The sequence below is a fragment of the Stegastes partitus genome, unplaced genomic scaffold (assembly GCF_000690725.1).
Source record: "Stegastes partitus isolate 25-593 unplaced genomic scaffold, Stegastes_partitus-1.0.2 Scaffold344, whole genome shotgun sequence".
NCBI lineage: Eukaryota > Metazoa > Chordata > Actinopteri > Pomacentridae > Stegastes > Stegastes partitus.
Window position 1 is genome coordinate 305559 of NW_007578075.1, and position 19220 is coordinate 324778.

Below are 19220 nucleotides of genomic sequence, written 5' to 3' on the forward strand. Positions count from 1 at the left end.
TAGAGCACAGCAGCACGACTCCCTACATCCACAGGTTGCCTCGCATATCTCTCCTCCTCTCTGAGCATCTTGGCAACCCAGACCAGCGCAGAGTGCAGCCAGTGGACATGAACAGAGAAGTCGTGAGATAACGCGCATGGCTGAACCGTTAGGACGCAGAAGCTCAGGAGCGAAATGCCAAATCCATGGCGCTGGATCACTTGATTTTAACCTGCCTTGACAGGAATTTGACGACTTTTTCGGTCATAAACTATCATGTAAGCGCTTCTTCAGAGGACTGTGCGTTTTCTTCGACACAACCATGCCCCAGGCTCCTCGCTGCAGCTGCACGCCGGTGACAACAGCAACATAATGGCATGTAGGAGCGGCTGCTGCTGCGGCTTCGGTCCGATAAACGAGGATAACGCGCGGTTCCTGCTGCTGGCTTTGTTCATCATCATCTATCTCCTGTGCGGGGCCGCCGTCTTCTCGGCGCTGGAGCAGCCGAAGGAGCGAGAGGCGAAGGAGCGCTGGGCGCAGAGGTTCGAGCATTTCAGCCAGAAGTACAACCTGAGTAAGAAAGACCTGAACAACTTCCTGAGGAACTACGAGGAGGCGAACGTGGCGGGGATCCGTGTGGACACAATCAGACCTCGATGGGACTTCACCGGCGCTTTTTACTTCGTGGGAACTGTGGTGTCCACCATTGGTGAGATGGAGAAACGCGCGTTTAGAAGCTGCGTAAAAATACAATTTCTCTCTTAAATCTATTAATTCTATCTGAAAACATAAAATACGAGACGAAATCCCACTTCTGTGACCATATCAGATATCTTACTTGTTTTATTGTTGGTGTTTAATACTTTTCCTTCTTTTGTACATTACTGTAACAAACTCTCCCACATCAAGGCCACTTGTTACTCACTGCTCATGAGCCAGAATGACAAAATTCCTTTTGCCCTTTAACTGAATTTTATCTAGAAAGCAGCCAGGTTTGGTTTAATCTCACTTCAATACAATGCAAATACAAATGAAACCTTCCAGTTTGTACAATACACAGCATACACAATGGGCTTATCTCCACCTATAATAGCAGGAAAACTCTGGATGCAGCTATGAACTGATCATTCTTACGCTGCCTTTTGTTACAGTAAGCACGCAGACCTCTTTTTCTTTCTGTTAATGTATGTTTTTGCTGCTGAGAAGTGGCAAGATCCACTTCAATATCAGCTTTGTGGGTTCATTTAGTGCTTGGAGTGTGAACTAGGTGGTTTAACGGAACTACGCCGAGCCAAAACAGCATTTTGATTCCCGCTTCAGTGCCCTCTGTTTCATAACCGGCTGTGTCAGGACTGTCATCGGTGTCAGTATGTCAGACGGAGACACAGCCGGCGGCACTGTTATGCTCAGCGAAGGAGCCGCTGATCTTTTGTTGTGGAAACCTCTCCTCTGATTTGCAGGCTCTTTCCGTTCCTTCTCTTCTGCACCTGCTTGTTGATGCCATTTCAGGTGTCTTGACTGGAGCGAGTTGATCTCCAGTGATTGACAGTTTGACAGGGCTTTTGAATGTGAGGGATAGAGATGGAGGAACAGCTGATCCTGTTTTATCCAGAGGTGCTGGGAATCAAATGGAAAGATAGGTGTTCGCAAGATTGACACCATAATTCCTGGAGCCAGTCTCTTCTGAACCGGCAGTGTGCACTTTCCCTTGAGACCTTTGACAGTGCAGTGAGCATCCTTATTTTTAGAGCTCCCCTCTGGTGGAAATCTAGGGTTTTTCATGTACATGTTGTGTTTTTTTTTATATTCTAGAAGACAAATCAGGGGCAAAGTAAGCAGTCGATGCAATGCCGAAGCGTTGCTACCTTGAAACTGCAGCGTACCGATTCTCATACGCAGGGATTGCCATAGTGAATAGTTTAAGCAGACTCCTACGTGAGCTGGTGTGCTCAAGCTGCAGTATTTAACTGAGGGTAGTTGTGCATATTCTAGAGGAGGCATCAGCTAAGGTAAGAAGTGAGTATATCCATGGACAATATTTTCCAAATATGCAACTTTAATACACTGAGATGAGCCTTTAGGGAATAAATCCGCAACTGAATAGGGACTTCAAACACTAACTTTATCATCGAAGTAGCCTCCCAAGACAAGAAACATCCCTGTTCTGTACGGGGGACACAAAAAAAAGCTTCGACACATCACTTCACAAAGATTGAGCTACAGCTACAAGGTGCAGTTGGAGGCTCTGATGGTATAACGCACCAGCTGATATCTCGCTGTAGAAAGATGGCACCATTATCTCTGATGTGGCAGATGACAGATGAATCATCGTAAAATCATCTGATGTTGTTTTGATCGCTGTGTCTGACGGCTGAATCCAGCTGTCTCAAGTTAAATATCAGACAGATTTTTTTATTATATTTGTGTCAAGTCTCATCACTTTGAGCAGTCTCTCTTCTTAGTTTTTGCACTTTGTATGTGGCCTCAGGGAAAGCCCATTACGTGGTCATTTTGCATCATGTATGAGAACATTGTGTGCGTCAGAGCTCGGAGCATCAGAGAGTGTATGCTTAGTCAGAACACAGGCACAAACAGGTTTTAAAGGTATGTTTTGCTCAAAATATACAAGCAAATATCCCCCCCAAAAAATTAAATTCTGATTTTTAAATGGACGAAAGAGTCTGTAAACTGCATGACGTTGTCCACTGACTGCTTCGATCTCAAGTTTAAAGAATTTATTTGACATTTTCCTAGAGCGCACGTATTTGCTTTGTGGTACTGCGAGATCGATACCACTTTCATATTTTTTTTGTATTAGCCTTTAGAGTTGCTCTGCAGTATCTAGTTGAGAAGCAAAGCCAATTAATTTGTCTCATAAACATGCATGACTCACAGTTGGAGCACTTCTGCCACTTGGATCGACATGAAACTCATCAGCACAACAAATGAACAACGGCATCGAAAGTAAACGCTGCTTTGATTTCAAAAAAAAAAAAAAAAGAAAAGCTAACAGTCAAGGCTCTAGAGTTAAGTACAACTCTCGAGTTTAATTTGGCTACAAACATGCAATCACTGGGTTTCAGATTGTGTTGTTGTGTTGCTCATCTTTAACACTGACGGTAAGGAGTTTTGTTTTTGTTATGGATGAATTTTGCAACTTTAGAAATGATATTCATCCACAGTTTCACAACACGCAAATTTCTGCATTGAAATATATTTCTTTGAAGCTTGTTGTAGTATTTCTACACATCAAGCATACCAGATTGATGCACAAAACACAATTTCTCAGAAACACGCTGACACAATTAAAACTTGTGGCGGCTCTTCTGTTTGTTTTGTTATCTGGGAAAGTCTTGCATTTGTAAGAAACTCTGAAGACATTGTTTCCGCCCTGCAGGTCTCTCTACCTGCACCAGGCTGTATATGTTATTACAATACAACCCACTGCCATTTCTGGGTTAATCGCTGCTACTGCTGTGCCGCTTCATTGTTGTACATCTATTTTGGCAGAGTTACAGCTGAGTTTTTCAGAGCAGGTTCAAAAACATCACCTCACTGATTCATTGTTACACGGCTATGATTGGGTTTTTAATTAGCAGTTTTGATCAGACAGAAGCAAAAACTTAATTTTTTTGCTGGAGTTTTTTTAAATCTTGTGCCGACCTGGTGATGAGGACAATGAGACCACTTGTACCTCAAAATGTTCCGAAGTGTGTCTGATCCATAGAGCCCCAGGTTGTTTAGTTTAGCCTTGTAGCTGAATTTAGGGTGGTGTTTTCAAAAAATAAAGAGGTTCAAGAAAATACTCAAACTGGAAGACAGAAAGCAGATTAAAAGCCTACTAAATGAGTAACTTCCTTAACTTAAAGTCTCTCTCTGGGCATTGATTTAATCCCTAAAAACTCAGCTCTGTGCATCAAATATACATATTTTGGATTCTTTATTTTTTTCTTTTTTTGATAAAAACATTTCTTGCCTGGCTTAAAAGGGCTTAGATGTAACTCTACATCGTCTCCTTAAGAACGTTTGCTGCCTTCTACGCTCTCATTGCACTCGAGCACACCAGCTCACATGACTTCGCTCAAACACTGTGCAACCACTCCTCTACGCTACACAATAACAAGTTGTAATGCCGGAGTAGTTCAGCCATATATGTTCGAAGCTGAAACTAATCCTGAAGAAGAAGAAGGATATGGAAGTATTGTCACTCTGCAAGTTGACAGGATTTCTTTAGGTTTGCTCTGCATGAAACTCAGTCTGAATTTGTGTTTTTTAGACTGTAATCAGTTCTCAGCTGAGCATTTTCTCTTTGAGTCTACAGAGGTTGACTGGTTTTTTCATTCCTAATATTTCTTCTAGCATATGAAAAAAGCACCATATAGACGTATTAACAAGGTGAAACTCGTGGTTTTTCACTGGAAGACGTCTTTAACAACTCCTTTAGACGAGCATCTAATTTCCACATACAGTGCCTCCGTATACCTGTACCAGACCTAACCTGATTAAACAGATCTAACAACATAAACATGATCTGGAAAAGGTTTCTGGTCAGAATATGCTTGTACAATATGGAATGTACAATAACTGCTTCTTTCAACAGCAACTCGTGACACTCAGACTGATTCACAGTGAAGACTCATGTTAGCAACAGCCTGATGGCTCAGGGTAGATTACAATGATACATACATGTAAATACACACAGAAACACAATGCTCTCCTCTTTTATATTAACAATGTTGTCTCTGAGGAATGTCTGTCTGTCCTGCTCTGGTGCTGATGATGGGCTACAGCTGCTGGACTGGTCCTGCTTTGGATGCCTGTCCTCAGAACTGTCCCCCTGAACCTGTCTAGGTTCACTGGTCTGACCCTCACTTGGCCTCTTCTTAACTCTATTCGGGACTTTTGGGCTCTTTTAGACCCCGGGCCATTTGGTTTAGGTGACAGGTATTGTTTTTTGATTTTTAAAGATTTGATTTTTAAATATAAAAAGAGTGTCCTGCATTTGGAGCCAAAAATATGTCAACTTATCAGAAAATTTCTTCAACATCGTATAAAAGTCTATAATGAATACCAACAATTATTTTGCACATATTATTTCTTGGGGTCCAATGGATCCCCAGAGACCTACGTATGGCAACATGAAAGTCCTGAATAGGGTTCAGATAACTAACCAAGCTGGCTGCTCCTCTTTCTGACATCTCTGAGCCTTGCTGCTGCTGCTGGAACAGAGACTAAATGACACCATTCAGTTGGAATTCAAACTTGTGACGGGGAATGCCCTGGCTGCTCCCAAAACATCTCTGTGTAAAGTGTCTCCATTTAACATTGTCCTTGTTTCAAAAAAAAAAAAAAAGAAAAAGAAAAAAAAACACACCATAGCAAGATCTCGTGTCACATAATCATTAATGCAGAAACCCCTTGATGGTTCTTTACCATCTAGATGGCCCGTTTCATCAGCTTCTCTACCGAATAACATCAACTTTTGTTATCAAAATGTTAAATGATGAACTAAAGATAATGGCTAAATCTACGAGTTAAGATAAAACATATCAGTAACTTGATTGTGTTCAATTTACCGCACGTTTGAATTTGACCCTCAGAGTGTCCGTCAGTGCAGAGTGGAAGTGAGAGAAGAGGTGTGCTTGTTTTATGTTCCAGCCACTCCCGTCACAAACACTACCACAGTACTCTGTTCACCCCGCCCCCATAAAGCTGCGCTGTAAAAACCAGCTAGCGCTCCTCAAAGAAACTACCCAATGACAAGACAGTATTTCACCAGACGGGGCCGAGAGGGGGCCAATCATGGGGCCGTGGCCCCTGTGGCCCCTGCCCTCCCTTCGCCTATGATTAGCAGTGGACACCATGGCTGAGAATTTCCTTGAAGCTGCAGTGTACTGATGACAGACTCAAAAATCTGAGGTTTCGCACGTCAAAAACTAAAATAACTATTCATGTTATCTTGCAGGGAGGGCTTTTTGTTTTTCATATTATTAGTCTTCTTTAGAATCTATTTCTGGTTCAATCATGAATTGCATCTGGCCATTGTGTAGCATAAAGTGTTCTTTATATCATAGGTGAGCTGGTGTGCTTGACCTTTTGCAAGTGGGAGGAAGTGCATGAAAATAGAGGCAAGGACTTCATAGAGCTGCAAACACGGGAAGGAACGGTATACAATTATGACTAAGTCAAGAAGGGATTGTCTTCATGGAAAGAAAAATTTATCTACAGAGTTTTCAGGAGTGCAATTAATGACCGGAGAGGGGCATTAAATGTTTTGTGTGTGTGTGTGTGTGTGTGTGTGTGTGTGTGCAAGGTTGCATTTAGCAGGAAAATCAGCACCTTGTAGCAAATCCCAACAACCCCGTTAATACCAAGTACGTTCATGAGCTTTTGTTCCCTGACACAGGTCGTAATGACACGGCAGCACACCATTTTCTCCCTTTTCTTTCAGGTACTGTTTATTAAATGACTCATCAACATCACATTTAACTAGGCTTACGAAATAAGGAGAAAAACACATCTATAAAATCCAGCCCATTCGGCTTTATTGTCGCGTTTGGAAGGAAAATTCTGGTTCAATTAGCACCTTGAGAAGCTGTCTGGATGTGGAGGCAATCAAATCCTCCCCAAGAAGCCTGCCTCTGGCACGGTGGCAATTAGTCATGCTGCACAGTGTGTTTTTCCTGACAAAAGATACAGTAAAATTGTACTTTTTCTCGTCACGTTGCACCGTTTACAGCTGCTTTATCTGGTAACAATTGTTGTATATAACTATGAAGCTAAAATTTGAAACTACACCTTAAATTTTCAACAAAGTTATAGATGTAGTAAAGGTAAAAAGGAGAGCGGACGGACTGACTTAATGAGTTTTTTTTATGTTTAATGTAAGATGAAAAGGATACTTGTGCAGTTGAATGCAGCACATTTTGTTAATCTGCAAGTTCACAAGGGACAAAGTAGAAAGTCACACTCAGAAACAGGATCTTCGTCACCGACGAAATTAAACCGGTCAAATGGGTTCGAGCTTTAAAAATCAAGCAAAACGATAAAATTGAGATGTGATGTGGCACCAGCGGGTCTCTCAGTTGCCAAACAAGTGCGGAAAACACTGTGAAATGTTTGGCAAACTGGCACTTTGAAAATGATTGCAGTGATGCGCTTGTGCTGAAACACCTCAGCTCTAAAAATGAATGTTAGCGACAGACAGGAACAACAGGAAAGAGAGAGAAGAGAGAAGTACGCGTCACCAATGGCAACCCAGTGGAGGGAAGCGGTTGCCTGACTACAACTTTCACTTAGAAGAATAATACATTGGTGATTGACCGTCTTTGTTGGTGACAGATAATACGTGAGTTTGAGTTAAAAGATGAAGCAACTGCGGGCGATGACCACTCTCATCTCCTCTACAAATAATCCATTCATTTCCTTAGAGCACTGCCATATTAATGGGAGCATGCGTGTGAAAGAAAATGCAGGCATTGAGTAAGGGTAGTACTTTTCAAGTGAAGGTAATGCTTTTATGTAAAAAAAAAATCATTTCATTCTGGCCTTTCATTCATAGCCAGAAAAGAAACTGAGGAATTGAAGTTAAGCTTCTCCTCCCAGTGTTCACCTCATTCAACCTTGCTATAAGAAGCGTGTCGATTTCTACTCACTGCATTGTGTTTTTCTAGGGTTTGGGATGACCACTCCGGCCACCATCGGAGGAAAAGTCTTCCTCATGTTTTACGGCCTGCTCGGCTGCGCAGCCACCATCCTCTTCTTCAACCTCTTTCTGGAGCGAGTCATCACCGTCATCGCCTTCGTCCTCAAGTCCTGTCACGAACGACGCCGCAACAAGGTCGTGCTCCCGCAAAATGGACGTCGGGTCTCTGAGGGAAACAGGGCGGGTGGACCTGGGGGAGCTGGAGGAGGAAAAGGGGAGGATCTTGCCGGCTGGAAACCCTCCGTCTACTGCGTCATGCTCATTCTGGGAGCGGCGGCCATCTTGGTGTCCTGCTGCGCCTCGTTGATGTACTCGGCGGCCGAGGGTTGGGGCTACCTGGACTCGCTCTACTTCTGCTTTGTGGCCTTCAGCACCATTGGATTTGGAGATATGGTGAGCAGCCAGCGAGTTGTCTACGAGGGCCACGCCACAGTTGCGTACCGGCTGGGCAACTTCTTCTTCATCCTGACCGGCGTCTGCTGCATCTATTCGCTCTTCAACGTTATCTCCATCGTCATCAAGCAGGTACTCAACTGGCTGCTGAGGAGGCTGGAGGCCCCCTGCCGCTGCTGCTTCCCCAGGAGGGGTCACCACCCGCACAGGCATCCAAGACGGAATGTGGTCGCCCCGGGTCACCTCCGGGCACGCAGGGATCCGTCCATCGAGACGGACGCCATCAACGAAAGCGAGACCGACACTGGGCGCCGGATGTCCGGGGAGATGATCTCTATGAGGGACTTCTTAGCAGCCAACAAGGTGAGAGCTTCAGGGCTCGAGCAGATTGTGTGACACTCCACCTAATTTAATCACATGTTCTTACATGCAAGATATGCGGCTGTTTCCAAGAGTAATTCGATTTAACTGTGCTCGCGTAGCAGAAAGAACACTTAGTCAATAATCTCGGGTCCCTATAGTCACGCTTATTGCAGTTAATAACCGTCTCCTTCGCCTCGCTCTCAGCTATCGCCATCATTTTTACCACTTCATTCTTCATGCAAATATTCTTTGGAAGCCATAACCTACATGTGACACATCAAATCACTACATGTCCATACATGTTATTACGAAAACCTAAAGTGTTCGAAGTCAGTGTTTAATGTGTGAGAAAAAAAAAAGGTCACCTCCTCAGTGTCATAAAATAGATTCACATTTGGATATGAGCCTCCTGTCTACAAAAGGAGCAGTTTATTTATTTCCTGCCGTTCCCAAGGATACATACAAATTATGGGTAAAATTTTCCTGGGTATCCGTGACCTTATTCCATTGCCATGAACCATTCAGCAGCTCTTGTGGTTTGCTCAGGAGAGCCAGCTGTCCATACATTTACATATCTACGACTCCGTGGTTCATGTGAGATGAATGAGCAGCGTGAGCTGCAGCTGAACCAAGCGGCATCACTCAAGGATTATTCTAAACAGGATCAAAATCTGATGGTCATTCTGATTAAAGAGCCTGAACGTTTTAACTGACAGTGTCAATGACCAGTCTAAATCGTGAATTCTAGTTTATTTTAACATTTAATATTTCCCATCATATTCGCTATTGTGTCTTTAAGTGTGTTTCAAACTGCATTCTTCATCATTGTTGTAGAGATTCAGAGATTGCGTACCGGGGGGAAATTAGGATGAGTTCCCTTCAGATTTAGAAAGAAAGCTGATTATTGTTATCGGACTGAAAGTAAATGAAGAATTAACTGCCTTGGATTGGCATGCTGTTCCAACTGTATTGGACAACTGAGCATTCAGTCTGGCTGGCATTGATCTTTTCCTCCAGTTATGTTAACTCCAGGATGTTAATCAAAGCTGCAGAGTCATTAGTTTTAGTTCAGCTGGGATTGCTCCCATCCATGGAGACATGGAGATTTTCTAAGTCTGGCACTAACAAGTCTGACTCTTTGCAGCACCAGTTTTCCTCTTCAGTCAGCAGCAGAGCAATGAGTGGAGAAACACCACCAGTTTCCTAGACGTATGCTGTCTTTTAGGACGTCCTGTTTTCTTTCCGCCTCCATCTCTATAGTTAAAGTCAGTCTAACACAAGCCGGCAAGGATCCCTTGATCAAGACCTCCAGTACTGGGGTGCCGCTATAGCTCATGGCTGGTTGAGCTGGCGTCCCATGTACGGGGGCTATAGTCCCCGACGCGGAGGTCATGAGTTCAAGTCCTGCTCATGGCCCTATTCCACAGGTCCTTCCCCCATTCTTCTCCCCACTTTCCTGTCTCTCTCTCTCTCAGCTGCACTATCAAATAAAGGCCAAAAAAAAAAAAACATCTCCAGTGCTATTAGCAAAATGTCTTTAAAGACTTTAAGACTTTAAAAAAAGATTTATGCAAAAAAAACCCAACTTTCTTTGAAACGTTATAGGTAGCTCATGCTATCTACTCCACTAAACACATCCACAAGCTGCTGTGTTTCCCCAAATATTCCCAGAACAAATGTGAAGAGTGCAAACTTGAATCAACCATAGCCACATAAATGTGAAACAAACTGAAATTATTTTTTAAGATGTGAGGACGCCTTATTTTAGACTACTAATGCATACCTTTATTTTAAAACAGCAGCAAAATGTTACTGTTAGAAAATTAATTTGAGGCGATTAAATAACAAATTGACTTTCCCATCCTGTTCCTTTTACAACTTTTCATGTAGTGTCAATGTTTTAGTGAAATATCTACTTGACTTACTTACAAAACGAAAATTTAAAATCACATCAGTCAAGGTTTGCAGACGATGACCCTCGATGACTTTAATGATGGTCTAAGTTCTCCTCTACCACCACCTGCAGGATCACATTTGTATTTTTGGGTGAAACGTCTTGGAAGGTTTGCTAAAACCTGAAACATCGATGATATGCACCTTGTGGTGACACACCGAGCTAAGATAGTGAGCATGGAAAACATTAGCTGCTAAACTGTAGCATATTAGCTGTTAGGATTTTAGCTTAAAGTATTAGTAAATTAACTACATTTACATAAAAAAGTCAAATTCAACATTGATTAAAAAATAAAAAAATAAGTGGACTGAGTTCTTTCCATCGGAACAAACTACAAGGCGTTCTCTCCATGCAGGAATGGAACTATAGGAGGAAAAGGAAATTATCTGACAAACAGGAAGCAGTTGTGGCTGTGATTATTACCACGGAGGAAATGAACAGTTACCCCATGCTGGACTGGGATCTACCAGCAGAGGCGATTCTAAACTCGTCCTACCTCCGACAGAGAAATAAATCTAGCCTGAACCAGGCTTTAGTCTCGTTCTCTACAGCATTTATTGCTAATATTTCACATTTACTGCTCTCACAAAAAACTGCATGGTCGTCCTAGTTTGAAATAAAAAACAACTTTTCCAAAAGCTTGAATCAGCCTCAGAATTGGCAGATAACATTAGAGCTCTACACGGATGCCGTCTAGCAAGATGCCTGGAAGAGGACCTCGCGTTGATTGACAGCAAATCTGACTGAAAATCTTGGTGTTTCCCTGTCTGACTGTAGCTCAGTTCCTCACCTCTGAACTGCCACCTACACGTTTGTTCAGCTTTTTTATATAATGCATAATAATTTATGAGTGAAAGGAGGAAAACAAAATGTCAGTTTCTGTGTGAATGTCAGGCGAGTCTGTGCAGAAATTCACTCTGAAAAGGTAACTGAGAAACTGCTTTTGTACATGCCGTTCCTGCTCACAGAAGAATATAAGAGAGAGACGAGAGAAGGAGAAGTAAAAGGAGAGAGAAGTGGAGAATAGATATTTTCACAGATTTCTGCAACTTGAATGTCTCTGCTGCACTGGTGGCCTTACAGAAGAGCTGAACACTGATGAGCTGTAGGTGAATCCTGGGGTTACATGCAGATGAAATTTGCTTTTTCCTTCAGTTTGTACACCAATTTAACTCTTCAGTGCATGTTGGAGATTCTTTTTTAAGGACTATTCTGTATCCAGTTTAACTTTTCTCATCTCCAACTCAGGTGCAACTTGCAGCAACAACATAAAAAGATCACCTACTTTGGATTTCAAGGAATTCAATAACCTGTAAAATATTGATGATATGACATTTTAGGGTATCAACACTTTATATATGAAGCTTATTGTCTACGTCTAGGGGTGTGTGTGGAGTCTGCAGGGCTTTAAAGTTTGATTTAGATGTAATGGTGTAAAGTAACTAAGTAAATTTACTCAAGTACTGTACTGGAGTATGACTCTACGGCACGTGGACTTTACTTAAGTTACTGAATTTTATGCTGCTTTCTACTTCTGTCGACAATCTTACCATCACATTATATATGAGAGGAATACTGTACTTTTTACTCCACTACATATAATCTGAAAATTTAGTTACTGTACAGCAAAATAGGATTTTTGAAAACCATCAGGATCGAAAGAATGATATAAAGTGCAATGAATTTCTGTGCAGTAATTTAAGCCATCTAGCAGTGTAAGAAATCAAATTAAATTAGTTTTTTCTCACGCAAAAGCACAATATGTAATAAATTGAACACTGACAAAACCTATTTCTGTGTGTAATGAGTACTTTTACTCATGCAGTTTAGGTACATTCACTGACAATACTTTAACACTCTGATTTTTACTTTTACCGGAGTATTTTTAAATTATATTGTTGGTACTTTTCCTTGAGTAAATGTCAGAGTACTGAGTATCACCACTGGTTAAAGGTCTAATTTAGCATCTTAACCGTCTCAGTACATCGTGCCAACATATTGTAATTCACAAAGTACAGCTGAGGCCGAACAAAATATCATTAGCTGTAAATTAGCCGACGTTAAGTCATAAACCAAAGTACAGGACAAATTTACATTTTGATGTGATGGTGCCTCCAGATGAAATATCAGGGGGCTCAGCAGAGTTATTAAAATTCATCCCCGAGCAGAATAGGAAGGTCTGCGATAAATTTCATGCAATATTTGACAAGACATCCCACTAAGAAATAAAAATGTAAATGTCAGGTGTCTGCCGAAGTCAGTCGACTTCACCCTGTGGGGGCCGAGGATGTTTGTGCAACATTTTCGTGGAGTCATGCTGACAGTATGGCTAAAAATTACAAAAACGGCTCCATCCATCCATTAGCTGCACCGCCGTTATCCTGCAGAGGGTCGCGGAGGGCTGGAACAGCTAAGAGGCAGGGTACAGCCTGGATGCTTTGCCACTCCATCACGGGGCAAAGAGACAGACAACCGTGCAAGCTCACATTTTACACCTACAGCCTGTTTTAGAATCACAAATGATTCAAACATTCATGTCTGTGGACTGTGGGAGGAAGCCAGAGCAGCTGGAGAATCACCTCCATCTCATTAAAGTTAATACTGACTCATGTCAAACAGCTTCCACGTCAGTTGTGGACATTTTCAACACCTTCCTTTGTTGAGTGAAAAATAAAAAGGCAAGGTTGAGGTGCAGGAGAATAAAATCTGTTTTCTTTTTCCAGTCACACTTGTTCAGTGTTTGTCACCTTTGTTTGCTTTAATTGACGCACCGGAGGAGAGGAAGAACGCCATCTGGTAGCTTTATTTCACACCTGTAAGATCAGACGCGCCTGCTGCCAACGCATTGTATTAAACCGTACATAACACAGGCGGCAGATATTTCCTCATGCGCTGATTTCTTTATCTCTTCATGTAGGTGAACTTGGCCATTATGCAGAAGCAGCTGTCGGAGATGGCCATCGGGCACCCGCGCCAGTCCGGCTCCAGTTCGCGTCAGAACGGCTTCTCAGGAGGGGTGGGCGCCCTCGGCATCATGAATAACCGACTGGCAGAGACTAGCGTGGACAGATAGGGGCGGCTGTGGGAAGCTTTTTTTTTTTTTTTGCCGGATACAAAAGGCGCAGGAGGGTGGTAGGAACGGACTGAGACCGGAGGACTGAAAGGAAGATTTGGTGTACCAGAACGAAGGCTGACCCCCAGCAGCTAGAAATGAAACCATGGCAGCCCACTTTCCTGTCAAGAACATGACCGTATGAATGATGCATGATAGTTTACTGGAGTCTCACATCTGGACCACACTGCTGGAATGTTCTCCCGTGAGGAATCCAGTTTCCATGGTGATAAAAAAAAAAAAAAAAGCCTGCCTCCAGCCCCTTTGTATCGAAGCCTGATGATACACTTCTACATGCTACTTCACAGCAAAACCGCAACTTCAGCTCATCTGCAGTACTTTACAATACTCACTATGACTCTACGCAACTCTGTCTGTCACTGTAAAGGGTATTAATGAGAGAAAAAAAAAAATAGCTTTAATAAAGTGGTTGTTTCTTGGACTTGGGAGTCGTGTTTGAGTTTGGACGTCGTAAGGTGGTAGTTTTACCATCAGTCTAGCAATGTAACTCGTATTCACAGCCCTATTCAACCGTCTTTGTCATTCATTACCACGACAAAGAAAAGACAACACCCTCCGAAAAGAACCTCATTACAAACCAAACAGACCCAGAATGGGGAGTCTGTGATGAAGCCTATTATGTGAGGCTTTGGGCTTGCGGCACATTATCTAAGCACAAAGGCAGACATGAGGACATTTTGAGATTTGTTGCTGGGCAGGCCTGCAGGTGGACGCTGCAGATATAAATCCAGTGAAAGATTTAGCTTCTTCATTGGATTCTGGCTCAGCAGTGTTAGGTTTCTGTTTTCAGAACAACAGGATTGGTAATAACAGGCCAGTAGAGCTATTGACTTACATCCTACATGAGGAAGACTTGTTTGCAATACATTATGACCCAAGGGCCTTCACATTACAGGTATCTTCATTCTCTTTCTACATGCATTTGAGAGGACACAGACATTACAGTTTAAGAATCCTCCAGGCGCCATCAGCTGAGCTGTTTCTATATGCGACTTAAGTGTGTCTCATATGCAGAGAGACACAAGAGCAGAGAGACAATCTTCTTTTAGTGTCGTCTTGATAAAATTACAACATCGCAAACCCGCCAAGGCAGAATATGCTGTCATATTTTTTGTACGGGGGTCATCAAGCTGATTTCCAACGGTTGTGAGAGATTTATACCTGTGAGTCATCCGAATGTTACAAAATCCTTGCCGATTCAGAACATAAACTGAGAAGACGGAGGCGAGATCCAGATGGCATGCAGCATTAATGAAGCACAATGAAAAGCAATAAAACACAACTTCATTTCGTCTTGTGAATTGAAAAGAGATCAAACAAGAAGGAATTTCTAGCGGTGAATCTGACATTGCAAAGTAAGAACAGAGGTTAGACTGGTTGGGCATCACTGGCTACTTTAAAGAAAGGCATTTCTCATAATTCCACATCAGCTGTTCATTATTTGCCCCCTATAGCAAGTCCAGGATACCACCATAGTCGACTGCTATATTAGCAGCTATACCCTGCTTATTGATTGTTTTAATCATAGACGATATCAAAGATAGACAAAGTCTCCAGAGCTGCAAAACGAAGCCACTTAATAAGTGCCTTAAACATGCATTCTTTTTGATGGCCAGCAGGTGGCGACTCCTCCAGAAAGTCTGATTGTATAGAAACCTACGCGAAAATGACCCTACTTCTCACTCGATCTGTTACATCAGTAAACATTTTACTCACGAGTCTGTGGTCTCAATTGCTAACTTCAAGACCTTTAATTAACAGCATGATATTAACTGAGTAAATTATGATCCCATTTACAGGAAAACACACAATAAAACAAGGTATGCTTTAAGACAGAGCTGCTTGAGCTCTCAGTCAGATCATATACTCACTTTTACTCTAACATACAGCATCAAATTCCAAACTCAACACTTCAAAACAGTAGTACACACCCCAGTGGAGGATATCACAATCCACAATCCATCTTTTATATACAGTCTATGGTTTATGGTCAAGCAACTGCATGCAGCAGTGTCAGCCTCATGGCAAAATTTCACTGAAAGCACAAACAAGGGCAGTCACAGCATTTCACTACACAATTATCATGACCAAAAGAAATCACAAAATAATCAAAATATCTATAGAAGAATTGAACAAAATTATAAAAATGCTCTTTTCAGGTGTGGGTACAGTGTCTCCTGTCATCTCTCATGATACAATTTTGCCTGGCAGTAGTAGTCACACACTTTGGTAGTAGCTAGCTTCTTCTTGTTTTCCATTATAGCAGGTGTCAACCAGCATGAAGGTGCAACACCGCCACCTACTGTGTTGGAGTGTCAGCAGGATAGTTGGATTATTTCTGATCAAATCCTCTGCACATTATTAACATGTGCATATCTCCTAATTTAGTTAAAATCCATGCAAAGGAGTTAAGGCGCTTGAACAGGGAGGTCTGCTCTGTTGTATCTGGATCTTGAGTACTGAGTTGTGTAGCGATATTGGCGCAGTGGCCAAACTGTGTTCCTACAACTTCTACAATTCATCAAGCCTTTTTTTTCACCACACAAATAAAAGGAGCTGCTGTAAAACTGAATGCATGTTCTGAGCACTACACATATCTTTATGTTATCATTTAATCCATTCATTCCAATCACATTTTAAAGTCTAGAAGATGTATAATTATTGTATTTTATCCCATCAGTATGTGTTGGGAGTTAAAGTAAGCTGGCTCAGCGAAAAGGAGGCCGGTGTGCATGCATTATGGGTGGAAAAACTGCATAAACATGTCCAATATCTGGGTGCATCGTGGAGGGAGCTTGGAAGACTTGGGCCATTGCAACCACTGTGAATTGTATTTCTGCCTCGTGAGAACAACACAAATAACAGAAAAAGCAACAGTAATTATAGGGGGCAAGAATTACTGAATTGCACCGACTTTATTGCAAAGTGTATTTAAGTGTTCTGTTGTTTCAAGTACAAGATGCTGTACAGCAAAAAAAGGACATGGATGTGAGTCTGTACGCATTTAAAAACAACATTTGTCTCTTATCAGTACGAACACGGACGCAGCTACATTTTCAGCGAGTCGGTTAACAGCAAAGACAGTGAAGATAGCACAGGCATAATGAAATCCCTAAGTACTGGAATCATCCTCAGAATATGAACCGATAAAAATACCTTGAAGTGTCCATTCTTTGCCATGGAGACGATCTCACACACACACACACACACACACACACAGTCACACGCTACCAAAAACGCACACAAAATCGTCTAATAGACATTTATGTCAGAAAAGCTCTGCCTACACAGTTAATAATAGCGTTGAACAAATGCCTGTGTGGTCCTGTTTGTTTGTGCGAGAGACTTGGACAGATGCAGACACACAAAGACTCTTTGTTGAAGCTCTTTTCTGAGTCACGACAACTCCCAGAGAGTTACTGATACTGCTGTCACATCTACTGTGCTGGAGCCAATTTGAAACACACTCTAATGGAAAAGCCATGTGGGATTTGACAATATGGTTAATTCTGCCCTGCTGGAGAGGCACCGCGGTGTTACACCACCATTCAAGGTTCAGTGGGAATGAACTTAATAGGTGGGTATTTTATTATGTCCGCAAAAGGTGTGAAAACTCTGTAGTGTACAGACGTGATGCAAGCATGAATCCATTTGACATTTTGATAATAAACGGCTGAAAGTGGTTGTATTCATTCGATTGTGTCAAACACGTTACATAAGGTGTCATAGATGCATAAGAGCTATCATTAGAAGGTGTCTGTTCAGTTCAGTGGGTGTCGAGCAACGATGTATACAATCATGTCTGACCAAAGAGATTAGCAACACAAACACTGGCAGCACCACAAAATGAGCTAATTGCCTTAATAATTTAATTAGGATGGGCGTAATGCATTGTCACTGCGCAAGTAATTATTGATCTATCATGTGCACGAGTGTGACAGGGGAGGGTAAACAGCAAGGAAACCAATTAAACGGTGTCTGTGAAGACCGAGGCTGCGAGATCCAGGTGGCACGAAAAACTATGCCGAGCACAGACTGCATTTGTTCGGAGGCAAAATTAACGAGTGACAGGATTATTTCGGCAGCGTGTTACGGCTGAGCACCCAGACGTTGTGCAGCACTGAGACTGCTGTCCTCGTTTTACCGAGTTTGTGCCTTTCATGTAAATGCTAACATGTTCCGACTGTATTATTCACTTCTTGATATTTTGCACCTGCTCCAATGATGGCTCACGTGATTATTAATCAGCCACTGTGTGTAGCAGTGTGCAGTTAACCATGACAACTAAGTTATGTTCATTCAAATGAGTTCAACAAAGTAAGCCTTCATTAAAACAGTTCACAATGGGAGATTGTAGTTAGTTTACACAGTGAAGTCTGTATGAATGCAGATTAAAGTCCAACTGGAAATTAAAGGTTTAAATGTCATCAAATTAAAAATTTTCAAAGCTATTGCACAATCATACAGTTAGGTGGAGCTATAGTGACTTGTTTGAAATATGCCTGTCATCCATCCATCATTTATGAGCTGCTTCATACAGACAATTTAAAATCACTGATTAACCTCAGCATGTGTTTGGACTGTGAGAGGAAGCTGGAGAACCCGGAGAGAACCCACGCAGGCACAGGGAGAACATGCAAACTCCACACAGAAAGAACTCAAGACCTTCTAGCTGTGAGGCGACAGTGACAACCACCACATCACCATGCCGCCCATATTCTGGTAACGTTTTATTTTAAGGTATAGGCAATGTTCTAGTGAAATCCCCACTGCTTCGAGGCGTTGTTAGGATTTAAACACATTTAAGGTTCAGCCCAGCCCGGCAGTCGGCAGATTTTAACCTGAAAATTGCCCCATTTTCAGGTTATCTTGGAGTAAAATGGATAGAAAAGGCGAGACACTGCGCTCTAGGCACAGTCAGGTCATTCCACTTTCTTTCTGTGCTTTGCTGAAATTCAACATTAATATCACAGCGAGTGCAGGAGAGCCGGAGCAGAGGTTCTAAAACTGAGTGCTTTGGATTAGTCTTATTCATGATGATTTACAGAGCTGTAATCATACGTAAAGGTGGGCCTTGGAAATGTAATTTAACAGTAATTTGGCTAACTGGCCTTTTAAATATTTCACGAGACGAGGTAGAGGTGCTGGTAAGGAGAAAAAGGTTCACTCTTAAAGTCCCTTAACACGATAACCCCAATAAATAACTACTAATAATGAGTGCGCTGTTGATAACAAAAAAAAAAGTCTCCCTTAGTCTAATGATAACTTATCTAACTACAGCAGCTTATATGTGTTCTCTTTGCTACTTGGTGCCATATGATTGAAGAGGACACATTCTCAATGCTATTACAGTAAACATACATACATATAGCAATGTCACTATTCAGTTGTAAGACCGTGAAACAGAAAAATCTCAGTAACATAACATTTGACATGACAAAAAAATATTTGGACTTCAGTAAACAGATCAGACTTTTGGGACCAGTAAAATAACATCTCGACATTTTTGATCAACTACATCACACTATTTCCAAGAGCTTTAACTCGTGATAACAATGACAGATAAATAGATTCAGAGCTATTTAAAAACAACAACAACAAAAAAACTAACTTTAAAAAAAATTTGGCCTGGAGCTGTTCATAAAATATTCAGGATTTTAGCCTCAGATGCTCAGACCTAAAAACACCCCTGG

At 41.9% G+C, this 19220-nt stretch overlaps 1 protein-coding gene across 1 annotated transcript; it reads left to right on the forward strand.

Annotated features, from left to right (window-relative positions):
- Positions 1-351: 351 nt before the first annotated feature.
- Positions 352-13467, forward strand: kcnk13b (potassium channel, subfamily K, member 13b). Its single transcript, XM_008284082.1, has 3 exons — positions 352-688; positions 7653-8440; positions 13312-13467. Exons 1-3 carry the CDS (start codon positions 352-354, stop codon positions 13465-13467), a joined length of 1281 nt encoding a protein of 426 aa, XP_008282304.1.
- The last annotated feature ends 5753 nt before the right edge of the window (positions 13468-19220 follow it).